Source organism: Lutzomyia longipalpis, chromosome 3, assembly GCF_024334085.1.
Source record: "Lutzomyia longipalpis isolate SR_M1_2022 chromosome 3, ASM2433408v1".
NCBI classification, from domain to species: Eukaryota; Metazoa; Arthropoda; class Insecta; order Diptera; family Psychodidae; genus Lutzomyia; species Lutzomyia longipalpis.
The window spans coordinates 28,785,028-28,802,454 of NC_074709.1; the positions used below are offsets into that span (position 1 = coordinate 28,785,028).

Here is a 17,427-nt window from a genome sequence, read left to right on the forward strand (position 1 = left end):
GTCCCAAATCAACCCCTAAATTTGGCTATACATTAGACCTTCCCCTAATGTGCTGTATATCAACATATTGCCTACAGTTGGGTAAAAATATGCGGTGAATAATGCCTAAAAAGTATTAGCGGTACGCGAAGAAAAACATTTTTTGATTTCCTTTAAAAAAAACTTTAAGTTACAATTTTTGTTTGAACTTATTTTCCAAAATGGCGGTTCTTTCATACAATTTTTCCATTTTACTTTTAAATTAGAACCAAAAATGAGCTAAGAATGAATTTTGCCTTAAAACCAGTCTTGTAGAACGCCCTCTATAACACCTAAAATCATTAATAAAGAAAAATGTTATTATCCTTTTATCAGGTTTTCATCTAATTGTTAAGAAAACTAATCAATTTTCTTGAATAATAAAAATTTACTAAAATCGGTCAAGCAGTACGGTAAAACTTAAAGGAATCTCTCGAATGCTTTTTCGTGCACCGCTACCACTACAAGAGTAGACGTCAGTGAGTCCCATCACAAGTTTGCAGATGTTCAGGAGAAAAGAAGAAAGATCTTCGTAGCAAAAGAATTTAGTAAAAGAAAAAAAAATCATCTAAAAAATATATTTTTGCAATGTTCTCACTATAATAGGTGCGGTGTTTGTGTCTAGTTAAATTCCTGTGGTGTGTGGGTGGGCGTGTGTTTCGTGAAAAAGGCACGGGGAAGTGTTGGGAAAATTCTTGTGAAGGTAAATTCAATGTTTTACACACATATCCTTGAAAATAGGGGTAGTTTGGGGGATTTTCTGCACAACTAAACATGATATTTTCACATGGAAAAAATCAATAAAATGCTTTTGAATTAATTTTTGAATGAGAAAATTGAATTTTGTGGGAAAATCCGCATTTTCCTGCTATAAAAGATAATATCTCCATTATACATATACACACACTATATATAGCAATGAAAGGGGGTTGAAAAGGAACCCTATTTTGTGTCAAGGCTAAAATGTGTCCAGGGTTAAAAGGGAAGGGGGTTTAGTTACTCTTCCCGGAATTCCTCGAAGGACTTTTCCTGCGTCAGGAAATATCAAACGACTACGCCTCTCCCTCCATCCTATTTCATCCCGCAAATTGCTCCATGGAAATTATGCACTCTCCAGCAGCACTGACCTCAATTTTGCACTACGATGCAGCTCAGTGTTGGCGGAAAAGCATGCCGCGCGTGGTATTAATAGCACGACGAAAATTCAATTTTATCCACGCTATTTGCGGAATGAGGGGCTAATTTTAGCAATGAAAGGTGAAATACATCTCTTGTGTTTCTCAATCACTCATCAATTGATGGAATCTGTGTTTGGGACCATCGCAATTTAATCAACAGAATGCACTACAGTTGGGCTCTCAAAAGAGCGCGCCAATACTCTTATTGTTAGTTCACTAAACCCACGAGAAGGAGGTTTGTTCTGGCAGAAAAAGTTTAGCTGCAGAAAAATTGAAGAAGCAATTAAAAGACGTTAGAAAAATATTCTACAATTTTGAGAGGAAAAAAGAAGAAGAAAAAAGAAAGAAAAAAGATAGACTAATAGGAATTTATTGGAAAAATTCAAGAATTTGGACCTGATGAAGGGGCAAATAAGATTCGAAACTTCAAAAAAAAATCTTAATATAAATATGATATTGAAGAAAATTACATATGAAACTGATTTTCTTTACTTTCCCCCTCTCCCCATCTCTTTCTTGTCTTTAAAATTTAAACTCATTTAACACTTTTGTTGAGACGCCAATAAATAAGAAGAAGAATTAAACATTTTCTCTGATTGGGCCTCGGCATGAATTCTCTAAGAATGAAAAACTCCCGTGATAAACTCCTGAAGGCTTTAGCGCTTTAAAAGAAATGCGAAAACCAGGAAATTCATACGGGAGTTTATCACGGATGCATTATTTTTCTTACGTGAAGTTTTCCCCACTTTTTCCTTGCAAAAAAAAACCTTTGGGAGTTTATCGTGAGAGTTTTTCACTCTTAGAGAATTCAGCCCCAGGAGCAGCTTCTCAGCAAAGTTAATTTAAAAGAAAATATTAAATTTGAAACAGAGATTCTATTTTTTTTTCACCTCACTGTATTTTTCTTACCAACTTTGCCCCAATCATTTAAAATTTAAAAAGAAAATGATTTTCTCAAAATAAGAAAAAAAACCAACAGACGCCGGTTATGTGCAGCGCAGTTGTTTTGGGGCGAGTTTATCTGTTGAATGAATGCCAGCAGAAGGAAACGAGGCATATTGGCTCCTGGGGTCCGGGAAGGGTATTAGATGTATGTTATGTATACATTTATGTTAATATTATAACAAAAGGCGCGCGCGAAGGAAAAGCATTTTGGGCAGGCGCAATGTTGCGGGGAAAACGCCGAGCCATGAGACATGAGAAAAGAGTCAAACGGAACAGATTTTTCGCGCCGGCAGTCTATTTTAAAGTCGCGTGGAAACGAATGAGGAGCTTCTTTATTTTAATAACTTCTAGACGAGCTCCTCACTCACTCTCTGCGTGCAGATTTCGGGAAGTTCGCACAAATAAATTGATGAAAATTTTCACGCGACAATTTTTCCCACAAAGTTATTCAATTCAGGAAAATTTTTCTCATTAAAGTAAATTCTCTCACAGTGTGTGGGTTTTTTTGTGTTATCCTTGCAGAGTGTTTTGGTGCTCTTTGGGGGGTGTTTGGAGTGAAAGAAAAAAAATAAATCTGCACATAACTGCGGTGAATTCATCTGTGTGAAGGGAATTTTTGCAGTGAGTTGTTTGTGGGTGAGAAAATTCCGGGATTTTCATCAGTGTGGGTACTCCTTCCTGGCAACGGAGGAGGTAGTTGCTGTGCCACGTCGCCAACGTTATGACTGCAGAAGTGATGGAAACGTGCTTAGATCCAGGTGAGAGCTCCCAAACTCATTATCATTATAACTTCGTAGATTATTACATAAGTTTTCATCTGCACAACATATCCCCTTACCCTCTGGAAGGAAAAAATAAATCAATTAAATGGTAGAATGTCTTCAATCAAAGAAAATGGAAGGAAAATGCTGCAATTTCGTTGAAAGCATTTTGGGGGAACAATTAAAAAGCTCCCTCCTTCTGTTTTTCCTGGCTCTATGTTCGAGGCTAATTGCAAAGGGAAATTCAATTAAAATTCTCTACCCTGTGCGCACCACAACTCCACCATGTCCCAAAACCCACCCTCTTCTCCCATTCGGAACATAATCTCAATTTCAGGTGAGCTTTGCGGCGGGCTTTGACATTAATGCGATTTAAATTGGGCAAAAAAGACGCATGAATGAAATCAAGTTTATTTAGGGCGCGATAGAGATGAATTTTCACGCACAAAAAATCCCATCAGAAGTAATTTATTATTATTTCCACACAAATCCTCTCAACACGACACTCATCTGCCCAATTCAATTAAACAATTTGATTTATTCTTCTCTAATTCACTCGAAATTTATAAAAATTTCAAAATATAATTAAATAAAACATGCTCAAGGGATCAATAAGTCCGCATATTCTTGCTAAAATTTGAGCATGAACAATATTCTTGAATTATTCATAAAAGCAATTCCTTTTTCAACATAAATAATTTTCTTATTTTTCCATGAGAATATTTTCCCTCCATATAAAACATATTTGCAAAGAAAAAGAAACTTCATCACATTAAGAATTCAAAAGACTGCGCAGGAAGTGAATGAAGGGCCAACAGGAAATTAATGTAAAAGTTCAACAAGAGAATTTTTTGCTCTCACAGATCAATTTTAAAATGCTTCTGCATTTTCTTCTGAGAATAGAAGAGAGAGAGAAGTGCTGAATTTGGCATAAAATTGCGGGGCAAGCATAAATACTAATCGTGGGTTATATTTTTGTTATTACTAAAAGAGAACATTATACACAGGGTGTCCCATGTTTGATGCAGATTTATTTTTTTAATTAAAATTTTTGGGTTGAACATTTTGGTATTCTGTGAAGGAGAATTGTTAGATTTTATACGTTTAGGAATAAGAAATTAGTACTTTTATGGTAAAAAACATGAAAAATCAATTATTAATCCATTTTATGATAAACCTCTAACAGCTATAAAATGATGAACTTTTGATGTTCACCACCAAAAGTATGTGAGAAACATGAGGGCGCTGCTTGTCAATTTTATAGTAGGGGAGACCGGGGTTAAAAAAGTCACTTAAGGGTTTAGAAAAAGCTCAATATATCATATTTCCCAAACAGATAAAGCGAAATGTATAGCTCATTTCTTTAAGAAATTGACTGCCCTACAACTCGCTCTCAGATCATTTTGTTCTATCTAGCTAGGAAATATGATATTTTAAGCTTTTTCCAAACCCTTAAGTGACTTTATTAGCCCCGCCCTCCCCTATTTTATCTGCCTTTCACATTCACCAGGTCTTGAGAGTCTAAGGAAAAAAAATTAATTAAAAGAAATTGAGTCTTTTTCTTTAAACAAAAATTAAAGTAAAATATGAAAACCCCAAAAGAAGAAAAAAATTTGATTCAAAGAAAATAATTCTTCTTCAATATAACTTTCAACATTTTTAAAAGAGCTAAAATGATTTTTATTATGATGATTTTCACCCTTTAAATTTTTTTTTAATACTCAAAAGTTATTTTAAGAAACTAGTAAAACAATAAAATCCACCAAGAAAAGGAAATTAATGAAAAAAAGAATTCAAAGGGAATCCAAGAGAGGAATTTTCCTTCAATATTAATTCTTTTTCCAACATTTTTCTTTTTAATTCTGCAAATCTATTCAATGAGCCGTAAATTGCTTTTTAAGGATGCAGATGAAGGCCCTCTCCGTGCCATTCATTCAATTCATCATCCAAATTGGAACACATTCTATTGTTGAATTGGAATATTGTGCTGAGTTAGCAGTGAGATGAGAATATGAAGTGAAAATATTGAATTTCTCATTGCGCGATGTCTCTTTGGCTCTTGATAGAGCGATAAATTTCCCTTGATGAATAAACTTTTTATGTGTGTCAACACATTGTTGGCTTCACAAATTGTATATATGTTGTATGATGGTTTGAATATATATTTTCAATTTGAGCCTTCACACCCTTTCATACGTCCATATTTCTCGAGGATATATATCATTATTCTTTATTCGTGTTCTTTTTATTATAAAAAAAGAAATGGGGAAGCTTCCCCCGCGCATTTGCACATATTCCGATATGTTTGCATTCAATTTATTCATGCGGCGGGGGTGGGGTGAATTTTCCTTTGTAGTACTCTCGAGGCTCGTGTCGTCACTCAAGGAGGCGGAAAGTTTGTCTGGTGAACAAGATTTGGGTTTCCTGCAGACATTGCTGGAGTCCAAGGAGCTCAATGCGCTCGTCAATGTGCACAGCAAGGTAGCAAAGATTGGCAAAGATGACCGTGTGGCACCTCTTCTATCATCATCAATGCAGGTAAAGCTATTTTAGCACCTTTTGTTGTGCAATATTTTGCAATATGTTGCCATATGCTGTATCATATTTTGTGGATTTGTTTAGTACTGAGGTGGTGGAATATATTTCATTATTTTCTCACGTGTGAGAGTGATATTTTGGAACACAGAAAAGCTTGATTAACGGCTACACAAGGTGTTAGATGTATTCCACACAGATACGTTTTATTGTTTACAAGGCAGCGTTGGGGTTGGTTTGAATTTCATTCCCTTCTGTCGCATCAATTTATCTCAAACATGGGTCAAAAGGCATTGAAAATGTTTGTAAAATGAGAATTATTTGAATTTATTTATTATTCCCTTCGATTCAAATTACCTTGTTAAAAGGGTCAAAAATTGCAGTGGAGACGCCAAGTGTTTTGTGCATAATCCCATTTTTCATAAAATGTTCATCGTTGAGTTTCAATTTAACTTTGTTTAGCTACTCGAAGTTTTTTTTTTGGTTTAGACTGATTAATTTTTTTAAAAAAATGATACAACCAGGCGCCTCCATCGTGATCATTTCTTTCTGACTTTGAAGGGAAATTCAAAGAAAAATCCCAAGCATTTTTCTTCTATATCTTTATTCATTATTTGTGTAAAGTACTCACAAAAAATTAAAAGTATTCTGAATTACAAAATAATTTATTAAAGCCCTCAAATTTACCAGCTGTACGCCCCCTGATCATGGCTAAAATTTCAAAATTCAAACTGTAGGAAACCGAATAAACTCTGCACAATCCTCGTTCTAAATTTATTTATTAAATAAACAAACACAATCCCAGCTAAAATATCAAATATCTTGTTTTGACCCTCTCCGTATTATTTCGCACAAGAGTGTGATTAATTTACATAAATAAATAAAAGCTTTTTCAACATGAGTCCGTGAGGGTTAATTTCGTAGACGCAGCATTCTCTCAACCTCAAGCAAAATATGTCTATGAGAGAGTTTACACAGAAAGATACTCAAGTAAGAGTCACAAATTTCATTCCTTAATAAATTTAAAGTTAAACTTCCGCACAATATGAGAAAAGTTCTCCAAACAATGGTGTGGGTAAAATAAACTTTACACAGTGTTGCTAAATTTAATTTTCTCCTCCACACAATCGATACATTGAGCCCTAATTTTTTAATGATATCGCAAAAGTCACACTTTGGGTTTTTCTTTTGTCGGCAACACTTTATGGTTGTCGCACAGCGAATAAATCGTACATAAAATTCGCATTTCTTTCTCATAAAAAAAGCTTCTTTTCAGCGGGAGAAGATTATAAATTCCCGCACAAGGAAAGATTCTTAAAAAATTCTTTTGTGAATGAAAGGCGAAAGGAGCGGGAGGAATTGTTATTTGGGCATTCCAAGAGAATTATCAACAATTCGCTGATTTTTTCTCTATAATTGGATGATGGGATTATTTCCTTTAAAGACGTTTTTTTGTATTATGAGTTTCTTAGGGAAATTGATGTAATTTCTTTCTTACAAAGATTTAAGACTCAGTCTTGTATAGAATAATGCGAGTCATTTTAAGTCAATGACATCATATCCGAAGATTTCTTGGAAGAAATCAAGGAAATCGATTGAAAATGTTCCTTCTGAAGGCAATATAGTCACTGTAGTAGAGAGAAAGGGGCATTTAGCTGGCCGAAATGGGATGCAAAAGTGCAAATATGAACCGACTATTTTAAGTTCGTTGCGAAAATTAAGAAAATGTTGCAAATGTAAATATTCTGAAATATTTATGGAGCAAAAACTTTAAATTAAAGTTCTAAAGACAATACCAAATATTTTTCCTTTTATTTCAAGTACTGATGAAGGTGTCAGTAATCCCGAATACGCACGACAGACATTTCTATTTAATTTCTAGAAGAATAAATAAATTTTTTAATCCTTTTTTTTTATTTAAAAAAATGTTAATTCTCTTTAAGCGTGAAAAGAAGTAGCAGATATAGTTACAATGCAAAATAGCACAGCTTTCTTTCCCAGCTATATGCCCCTTAGCTAATAACTTTGCCAATATATTCTCAGTATTATCTACCTAAACTAGCGTGACGTGCACAAAATTGTCTTCCTGCATTGATTTCTTCCTTTTTCTCTTTTTTTTCCAATGAAATATTCATTTGAATGACTCAAGAAGAGCTCTGTAAATTATGCTGAAAGTGGGCTAAAAGTGGGCTGATAGTCTTCCTCAATGTCTCTTGGGATCATTTTTTTTTCTTTTCAATTTATTAGAGCGTTTAGGGTTTCTCTCGAGAAGGGAGACTGTACGAAGGGAATTTGAGATGAAAGGAAAATGAACTACAGAATTTTAATATTACTTTTCACTTGAAATGCTCTTAATTTTCTCACGCGCGGCCTTTTGAACTTCTTCCCGTACAGGTTGCCCTCGAAGTGTTGGAGCAATTGGCACCACGATGTCATATCTCACCGCTCTGCAAAGAAGTCTTCCACCTGCTTCAAACACCTCACTTGCAGGTAAAATGGAAGGAAAATTTAAAAAAGGATATTTTGAGGATTAAAAGATTTTATTTTGAGAAAATATTTTTTTTTTTCATTTCGATGTTATTGATAGAGTCTCCTCTGTGCCCACGACTCCATTGCGAAAAAGGACTTTTACCCTCATTTACCCGAGATTCCCATGGAAGTGGATGAGGATGAGGAGACAATTAAGATTGTCCAACTTGTAAAGAACAATGAAGCACTTGTGAGTATTCCCTCCTTATCTTCCTCATCTACACTCTTGTTTTTTTTTCTTTCTTCTTTTTTTTGCCTTTCTAAAAGTCATCCTATACATCATGCTTTATCTCCTCTATCTTGAACTTTTTTCGCGAAAAAAAAATTATCCAGCTGAAAGAAGAAGGAAAGAAAATTTCCCAGAGCTTTCAGCAATGTGCCAAGAAAAATTCTCTACATGCTGTTTGAAAAAAAAATATGGGGAGATGTTCAAGAACAAAAAAAATATGCAGCGAAAGGGAAGCTACAGGCGCCATAGTTTTAGTACAATATACATCACACATGTGGGGAAGAATTATGGGAAATAATTAATGTCATAGAGAAGAGAAAATTCTCTCTCACAGTTGAAATTCATGTGTGTACAATGCGGAAAAGAGGTGGCATTTTCCTCACATTTTCCCCTTTCTGCAGAAGGCATATAAAAGGGTTGTGAAATTCAAATCAATAATTCCATCAACGTATTACAACCCCTAAACTCATCTCTCTTTGCAATTTCCACGTCAATTTATATCTTGTGGTGTGAATAAAATAAGAAATAAATATTTCTTTAGAATTTTCTATAAAGAATATTTTTTTATCCCAAAAGAACTAGAAACTTTAATGTTATTTTTAATTTTTAATAAATTCTTTTCGGCATTAATGTTTCTAGAGGTGAGAAAGGACTCTATTCACTTTTATTCGTGTCATGATCTCATTTTAGAGAACAAGAAAATAAAGAAGCTTTAAATAGGTTAAAAAACACCGATCGATAAAATTTTTAGACAACAAAACAGATAAGAAAATTTTAGAAAGGATTTGTCCTGAGATTTGATTGAAAACCACGCCTCTATTTGTCTTTTAAATACACGAAGCATATGCTCCAGTGCTTCTACCTATGATTTTTCATTCAAAAAAGCATTATTTACCCTCTAAAAGATTTTCTTTATCTGATTTTGTATTTCTGAATGAGTTCATGACACGAGCAAAAGTGAATAGAGTCCTTTTTGACATAATTTTGAAACACCCCCTCTCTGTACAATCTATACAATTTCCAAAAGCACTATACTGATTACACTTTAACCCCCTTTGATTTATCTTTATCTCAACGCGGTACAATTTCCTTTACAAAAAAAATCACGAAAATCTCTCTTTTTTTCCAAAGAAATTTAAATTTTTTAACTATCAAATTATTTGCTGCATAGAGTGGAGCACAAAGTGCGGAACCAATTGTAGTAAGTAGTTTTCCCTACCAAAAAACAACAAAAAAATTAAATAAATTCTCAAACAATAAAAAAGGTCACAAATTCCCTACAAAATAAACCTTCTTTGTACATTAATTTATATTTAAAAATAATCCACACAATGCAATAAAAATCCAATAAATAGATAGAAAGAAGTTTTTTTTAAGTTGATTAAATCGTAATAAAATGCAAATTAAATTACACAAGGCAACACTTTATGTATAGTTATGCTTATTTAGAAAGAGATTTTAAGGTATAAAATTGCCAATACATAGATGTTTCATTTATGTTTTACACTGGACAACAAATTATATTTTGAGAAGAGATAAAATAAATGTTATTTTAACACCGCAAAGACCTGTATAATACTGCGGGAAATGTTTTATTACACGACGTTAAATAAAGTTTGAATGAAACGTTAAACTTTTGCGATTTTACTTGAAATTAAATTATGAAAAATACCTAGTAAACAAATTTTTCCAATAATTGATAAATTATTAGGCACAATATTGAGTCAATGTAGGTCCTCACAGTTGATCAACTGTTGATCAATCAGAATTGACCTGAGATTGACCAATCAATTCACTGACTCAATTCTTTTATCAATTATTGCTCAATCATTGATCAATCTGATTGATTCAATCATGATTGAGCATTTGTTGACTCAAATCTAATTTAAATAAATTTTTAATTATAACAAAATCAAACTACACAGCGTTACTGCAATGTATGTCATTTCTTTCATCTCTACTCCTTTGCAGGCATCACAAAATAAATTTTGTTTGCCAGTGTAATGTGTTGTAGTTTTAATTTTATATTAAACCCCCTTTTAAACAAATAATCATAAAATACAAAATGAGAAATTTCATCAATTTTTGGGAGAGGAAAAACCCTCTCTAAACATTATGTACCTCTACTACACACATCCCACCGTAAAGTGCGAATGCAATATGGCTGTGTATTTGACTAAATGCCAAGAAAGTGTAAATTGGATGTTAGTTAATTAATTTTTTGTTGGGTGTTTGCCCTCTTTCAGGGTGCCACAATAAAGACGGACGATGAAACGGGGAAGATTGTTATTGCCAGGATAATGCACGGTGGGGCTGCAGACCGGTCGGGTTTAATCCACGTGGGGGATGAAGTGATTGAGGTGAATGGGATTAATGTGGAGGGGAAGACACCAGGGGATGTTTTGCAGATTCTGGTGAGTTTTATCTCATTTTTTTTCCTTCGTTTAATTATTTGAATTAAGAGAGGGATGATTAGAGTTTAATTAAATTTGATGTGAATTTAGCAAAATTCCGAAGGGACCATAACGTTCAAATTAGTGCCGTCGGATGGGAAAGCGGGTCAGAGGGAGAGTAAGGTGCGTGTTCGTGCTCACTTTGACTACGATCCCGATTGTGATCCCTACATACCCTGCAAAGAAGCAGGGCAGGCATTTCAGCGTGGCGATATCCTCCACATTGTATCCCAGGTTTGTAATTTCCATGATTTTCGTCGCAAAAAGAAAATTCTCCAGATGGTCCCATTTTCTTCTCACTCACGTCTTCCTTCCAGGATGATGCATTCTGGTGGCAAGCACGCAAGGAGGGAGATCGAAATTCTCGAGCAGGCCTCATTCCCAGTAGAAATCTCCAGGAGCGTCGTATAATTCACGAAAGGAAGCAAATTGAGAGCAACAGTGAATCCAAAAGTATGTCACAAATCCCCGCCATTAATCTCTCCAGCAAAGCATCCCTGCATCAGCCATTTTTATCAGAAGAAAAAAATAAAAGAAATGCTTTTTTAATCCACTAACCAACACCATTAATCTCTGTCTCTTTCATACTGATCCATCATCTCATAACACCACCATTTGATGAACCACCCGCCCTCACAAAATGCAAAATAAAAAAAAAACATTGGCAGAAGGCTCATGTGCATCCATCTGTTCAACCCCACCCGGTTCCCCAAATCCCAATTCATGTCGAGGGCCAAAGACTAAAAAGATTATGTACGATGTAGCAGAGAATGATGACTTTGACCGGGAGATGATTGCAACGTATGAGGAGGTGGCAAAGCTGTACCCCCGACCCGGGATCTTTCGACCCATTATCCTCATTGGGGCACCCGGTGTTGGTAGGAATGAGCTCAAGAGGCGTCTAGCGGCGAGGGATCCCGAGAAGTATCGCACACCAGTTCCATGTGAGTCTGTTTTTCTTTAATTAATTATTCTTTGATCTTTGATCATTTTTTTATAGGTTAGAAGATCGTTGTAATTTAAATTTCATAACCTATAAATACTAATGAAAATTAAAGATATTGTAAATTTAAAGGAAAATGAGCATTTTTCCGTTTTTTAAATGAGTCTTCAGTCCCACTTAAGTAAATTATTTCTTTCACAACGATAATAACCTGTAGTCTTCTTTTATTTTAAGGATTTTAAATAACTTTTTTCCTTAGTCCTCAGAGACGTCTTCTTTCAATAGAACGTTGAGATTTGTTTCATTTGATGTTTCATGTTTCATATACTTTTTGAACACATGTTTCATTTTTTAAAATAACGTTTTTCCATTCAACGGAAAAGAGAGTATCGTTTCCTTTAAAACTTCCTTGAAAATTAATTTAAAAAAAGTCTTTAAAAACCTTCTAAAATTCTTTTTTAATAAAAAAGATTTTAAAATGAATGAATCACAGCAAAAAGAAGAATGAAAGCTTCGTTAGAAATTTAAAAAAATAAAACTTTGCAGACACCACAAGACCCATCAGGACTGGTGAAGTTCCCGGGCGGGAGTACATCTTCATCCCGCGGGATAAAATGGAAGCTGACATTCAGGCGGGGAAGTTTATTGAGCACGGGGAGTACAAGGGGCACCTCTATGGCACGTCCGCTGAGAGTGTTCGAAGCATTGTAAATGCTGGATGTGTGTGCATCCTTAGCCCTCACTATCAGGCCATTAAGGCCCTGCGGACGCCACAGCTGAAGCCCTTTATTATCCACGTGAAACCACCGGCCTTTGAACAATTGAAGGCATCCCGTGAAGCCGCCCACGCACGTTCAACGTTCGATGAGACCAACTCTCGAGGATTCACTGTAAGTTTGAAAATCCTCAATTTTCCTTTTTTTTTAATAATTTTATTTTGTCGTGGGCAGGATGAGGAGCTGATGGACATGGTGAAGTCAGCTGAAAGGATAAATTTCCTCTATGGGCACTTCTTTGATGATGAAATTGAGAATTCAGACCTCGGGAAGGCATTCGAGAGGCTCGTCCAGCTAGCACAGAAGTCTGAATGTGAACCCCTCTGGGCACCAGCCACGTGGGTCCAGTAGACAAGCTGGCTGCCACCTGCCCCCAGGAACCTTCGCCCAGTGATTTTTTTCCTTTTTTTCTTGACTAAATGAAATATTTTTAAAGAAAATATTCAAGAGAGATTTTTCTCGATTTCGTCCCTAATTAAAATTCAACCCAAGTACACAAAAAAACTCGAGAAAAAATATGTAAATTTGTAAAAAAAATAAATTTTCGTGAAAATGAGGAAAAATGTATAAAATGAAACTTTGAAAAAAAAAAGATTATGAGATATATTTTTTGTAAATATTTTCTCACAGCTTTAATGCCTTCTTCATCCCCTCTAATGAAGCTTTGAAAGAAATTTTAGTGAAATTTAATTTATTTTTCTTTAAGGCTTTAATTTTTGGAATTTTCCACAAGCCTTGAAAACTAATAAATTTTAATTTTTTTTTAAAGAATTTAGCGATTTTTCTTTTAGTCAAATAGTGCAACAAATTCTTTATTTTTTCTCTAAAACAATTTTAAAACTTTAAAAAATTTTGAAAAAATAAAAAATTAAATAAATAAAATAAAATGTTGCACTCACTGCCACAATTTTTGAAGAAAAAAAGCGAGTTATTTTTGTTTCTCGCGCTGAAGACAAAAAAAGAAAATCTTAAAAAAAATGTTAAATGAAATAAAAAATTAACAGATGGGATAATAACTAAAATTTTAAGAATGCAAATTTGCAAATTGTTGAGTTTCTATTTTTGTGCGAATGGCGATTAAATAAAAAAATGAAAATTAAACTCCCAAAAAAATCTACCCTGATATAAGAATTTTTGAAGAAAGTCGGAATGAAAAAAAAAACAAAGTTTACGATGAAAAGAATCTTAATGAAAAAAAATTCAGCAATATATTTATTAGATAAAAAAAATGAGATGAAAAAGAAAATTAAGAAATAATTGTGAATTTATAATCATCTTAAGAAGAAAAAAAAACAAAACTCTTGCATTTCTCCTATTAAAACTCCTTATCTTTGATATATTGGACAAAAAAACGAGCTCTTAACCCAAGTAGAAATAAAAAGAATCACAGCTAAAAGAAAATATAAAAAGAATCTATTTTGAGATATTTAACCCATAATGTGCAGCGAGTTGATCACACAAAGAATTTCTTTCCTTTTGTGGAATTCACTTTGAAAATAAAATGAAAAACAAGAAACTTTATTTAAAAGAAAAATAAGAAAATAAATATAGAATGAATTATAGTGACAAAGAAAACTTAAAGAAAAAATATCTTGTGTAAAAAAAGGAATATGCAAAAATATACAAAGACAAAAGAATATTTTTTTCTTTTATTAATTCCTTCCCATCTTAGTGAACAAATAAATTTTTAAAAAAATGGTCATAATGATTTTTCTCTACAATTTTTTGAATCAAAACATACCCCTTGGGGTAGATCTAGTCATCCCATGTAAATCATATGGGAGATCGAAATTTTTGACATATTTTCCATCCATTTGTTGCAAAATGGCATGTTAGAGAAAATCAAAAAAATCTGTTTTAGTGGGTATAAAAGTGAAATTCCTTGTTGCGGATCAAAAGGTGAGAAGTTTAGCTATCAACTACAATCAATCTCTCAGTTGGAAAATCATTGGAAATAGTTGAAAATTCCACCGACTTTATTTACCCCGCTGGTGTCTATAATTTACCCGCCGAGTTTAAAAAAAAAGTCAGATTCGGAAGGGTTCAGAAAAGGCTTGAAAACTTATATTTCCCGTGGAGATAGGGAAAAGTGGTCTGAGACAAAGTTGTAGGCCAGGAAATTTCCTATAAGAATGACCTATAGAGAAAATATTCTTGCCCTTAAAATCGCCCCTTAAATCTGTTTGGATTATTCAGAATATTTTCTTCTTGTAAAATTTCGCTTGAATTGATTTATTTTTCAAATAAGGCCAAAATTCATATATCGATGAATAAACTCCTTTACATACTTGAGAGCAGAAAATAATTTTTCCACAAAAGCTAAAAAAATTGACACCCATTTTACGAAATAATTTAATTCAGCTAGAAATTCTTGAAAGAATTAAATTCATTAATTATTTATTGAGCTCCTGTAGCTCTCATCCCAAGAACAGGGTGATCCTCGTCAATCCTAGAAATTCCCAAATTCAACAAAAAAAGAAAAGCCGACACAAACTTCCCAACAAAGTACTCAAATAAAACAAAAAAATATTTTATGATTTTTTTCCTTTATTTTACGCAAAGAGGATGTACAGAAGGATTTACTTTCTGGACGCTGAAGCCAGAGCGGCAGCAGCTTCGTCCTCCTTGGCGTGCAGTGCCATCAGTTCTTGCTTCTTGGTGGCAATGCGCTCTTCGCGGCGCTTCCTTGCCTCCCGGACACGCTGACGACGCGCCTCAGCTTGATCGTTGAGCATCTTGGTGCGCTGCTTCTCGGCCTTCTTCTTGTGAATGTACTCCATGAGGACGCGCTTGTTCTTGAACACGTTACCCTTGCTCTTCATGTAGAGGTCGTGGTACAGGTGCCTGTCGATCTTCTTGGCATCCCTGTACTTCTTCAGGAGACGCCTGAGGACACGCATCCGTTGCATCCAGAGATACTTCACGGGCATCCTCGCATTGGCCGTACCTTTCCTCTTACCCGTGCCACAGTGGCGTCCCTTGCGCCGGGCTTCGGTGTTTTTGCGCACACGATAGCGTGAATGCACCACCACGGGTTTCTTGATGATGAGACCATCCTTCACCAGCTTCCGGATGTTTTGGCCTGGAAGTTATTTATTTTCTTAATCAATTTTAACCCTTTTCCGGAATTTTTTTTCTACTCACGGGAGTTGGTGTTGGCAATCTCATTGACTTCATTGGGATCCAGCCACACCTTCTTCTTGCCGCATCCCATAACAGAGGCTGCCAGCCTCTTCTGCAACTTGAGTGAACTACCATCCGGAAAGGAAAGAAAAACAACCAAAATTAGGTTATGTTCACATTGCTCACAAACTACCCTCAAAATATGCTTTTCCGTGAAAATCCTCTCTAATTTTCAACTTCAGACACACGAATAACGAGTCCTGAGGGAAAATTCGTGAAGAATTTTCAAGATTTCCATGAAAATTCGTGGAAATGAGCTGAAAAGCCAGCATGTGGGAAGCCGCGATACAAAACACGCATTTCCAGGCATTTTCACGGGAAAATCTCACACAAAACAATTTGAATTTTGTAGCCAGACTATTCCTGGAGGAATTTTCACAATTTTCCAGTAGCATTTTGGGTTCTTATCACGGAATTTTGCAATAAAATAGAAGAAAATCTCACCTCATCTTGATAGATTCACGACAAAACGTGGAAGAAAGAACGACCACCGTGAAGTTTTCGACATTCTGCGATTTTCGATGAAATCGTCGCCTCAATGCGCGTTGTATTGCAAATGTTTGTAGAGGATTTTTTTTATATTTCTCCAATTTCGATTAAATAATATCACAATTTTAATGTTAAAAATTATTTTAAATTGTCAACTAATTGTTTAAGAATTAATTGAAATTATTTCATTGCTTTTTAGGGAGAAAACAAAATTTTTTTTCAACCCGCGAAGATTCATCGTCGATGAATTTTCTCAAAAAGTTCATTCGTCGAAACTTCAGGGTGGTATAAGATATTCAACCTCGATCATTTTTGTTTTCTTTTGCGTGTTTACATTGAAATTACGGTAAAATTTGGTGGATTCAACGTGGAAAGAAGCACCCCCACATCGTGATGATGCCCCCAAAGAGTATCATCGTGGCCTTTGAGGTCTCCGCAGCGACTTTCCTAATGATTTTAATGGAATTCGCTGCTGCAGCTGAACTGCACAGCGTGAAGAAAGACTCCCCAACACCAGAACTTCCATCTTCCAGCAACAGCACCAACGCAAAAGGCGCAGGAGCTTCCACAAATAGCACAACAGCTTCCCCGCCGGGTTCCCCACCACAGTGGGTGAAGACAGACGATAGTTCCCTTCAGACAGCCTTCCTGGCATTTGCAGCAATTGGAATTTTGTTGATCTTCTTCATCATCTTCCGGAGCTACAGGCTACGCACAAGTCGCGCTGAACGACGCTACGGGGTGCTGGGGAATCGCAATACGCAGGAACTCACACCCCTACCCATGGCCGTGGATGAGGACAGTGCAGATGATGAGCAAACGCTCTTCGATGCGAGTCACAGGAGTGGTGGTGAAACCCAGCCACGAATGGTGCTTTAGAGGGACAGACAGAGTGCCCCCACGAAGGGCCCTCCGGACACGCGGTGCTCGCATCTCATATGTGATAAATCGAAAGAATGCGTATTATTTTGTTAATTAATTAAAAGAAAACTACTAAATGTTTGCCAAGAATAATTAATATTAAAAGACTAATAACTCAAAAATTAAAATTTTCTTTCATTTCTGAACATTTTGGGGGGAACTTCTGTGTTTAGTGGAGCCTGTGGAGCATTTATTTACAGCACAGACATGTGCAGCATCTATTTTTAGGGCATGACATGGAAGATTTATCGGTCAGTTCTCTCTTTAAATTCTCCTTCCGGAAGATACAAATTCCAGAAAAGAATTCCTCGCGTAGAGCTGAGAATTTTCTCCAATGGAAATTCCATGGAAAATTCGTAGGAATGTTTCGGTTTTATTTTAGGAATAGAGGAAATAGACGTTTGGATTCTGAAAGGACCTTCATCAGGACCTACAAAACAATAAAATCGTTAAACTAATAAAAAATC

The 17,427-nt window shown here is 35.1% G+C and overlaps 3 protein-coding genes across 9 annotated transcripts; 2 read left to right on the forward strand and 1 right to left on the reverse strand.

Moving 5' to 3' along the window:
• The first annotated feature begins 478 nt into the window (after positions 1–478).
• Positions 479–14,004, forward strand: LOC129793677 (MAGUK p55 subfamily member 7). 7 transcript variants are annotated; one of them, XM_055833852.1, is made up of 12 exons: positions 479–721; positions 2,664–2,899; positions 5,259–5,440; positions 7,832–7,927; positions 8,025–8,156; positions 9,367–9,396; positions 10,442–10,609; positions 10,700–10,882; positions 10,966–11,101; positions 11,317–11,592; positions 12,138–12,481; positions 12,542–14,004. In XM_055833852.1, the coding sequence occupies exons 2-12, from the start codon at positions 2,863–2,865 to the stop codon at positions 12,716–12,718; spliced, it is 1,761 nt and encodes a 586-aa protein (XP_055689827.1). In that variant the 5' UTR covers positions 479–721; positions 2,664–2,862; the 3' UTR covers positions 12,719–14,004. The 7 variants fall into 7 exon arrangements, with proteins under 7 accessions (XP_055689827.1, XP_055689830.1, XP_055689832.1 ...); XM_055833857.1 differs by having other exon boundaries at positions 497–721; positions 11,416–11,592; XM_055833856.1 differs by having other exon boundaries at positions 508–721; positions 11,413–11,592.
• An 890-nt stretch (positions 14,005–14,894) lies between these two features.
• Positions 14,895–16,076, reverse strand: LOC129793678 (60S ribosomal protein L19). Its single transcript, XM_055833860.1, has 3 exons — positions 15,995–16,076; positions 15,512–15,618; positions 14,895–15,449 (listed from the first exon to the last, which is right to left on the reverse strand). The coding sequence occupies exons 1-3, from the start codon at positions 15,997–15,999 to the stop codon at positions 14,947–14,949; spliced, it is 615 nt and encodes a 204-aa protein (XP_055689835.1). The 5' UTR covers positions 16,000–16,076; the 3' UTR covers positions 14,895–14,946.
• Positions 16,077–16,320: 244 nt separating this feature from the next.
• Positions 16,321–17,088, forward strand: LOC129793682 (membrane protein FAM174A). The gene has a single exon (XM_055833866.1). It carries the CDS (start codon positions 16,433–16,435, stop codon positions 16,916–16,918), a length of 486 nt encoding a protein of 161 aa, XP_055689841.1. The 5' UTR covers positions 16,321–16,432; the 3' UTR covers positions 16,919–17,088.
• The last annotated feature ends 339 nt before the right edge of the window (positions 17,089–17,427 follow it).

What these genes read in the sequence shown, in the direction of transcription:
- LOC129793677 (XM_055833852.1), top strand. Translation starts at nt 2,863, where the DNA reads ATGACTGCAGAAGTGATGGAAACGTGCTTAGATCCAG. An exon ending in GGAAACGTGCTTAGATCCAG is followed by an intron (nt 2,900 to 5,258) that starts GTGAGAGCTCCC and finishes TTTCCTTTGTAG; the next exon opens with TACTCTCGAGGCTCGTGTCG. An exon ending in TTCAAACACCTCACTTGCAG is followed by an intron (nt 7,928 to 8,024) that starts GTAAAATGGAAG and finishes TGTTATTGATAG; the next exon opens with AGTCTCCTCTGTGCCCACGA.
- LOC129793678 (XM_055833860.1), bottom strand. An exon ending in GATTGCCAACACCAACTCCC is followed by an intron (nt 15,450 to 15,511) that starts GTGAGTAGAAAA and finishes AATAACTTCCAG; the next exon opens with GCCAAAACATCCGGAAGCTG.
- LOC129793682 (XM_055833866.1), top strand. Translation starts at nt 16,433, where the DNA reads ATGATGCCCCCAAAGAGTATCATCGTGGCCTTTGAGGTCTCCGCAGCG.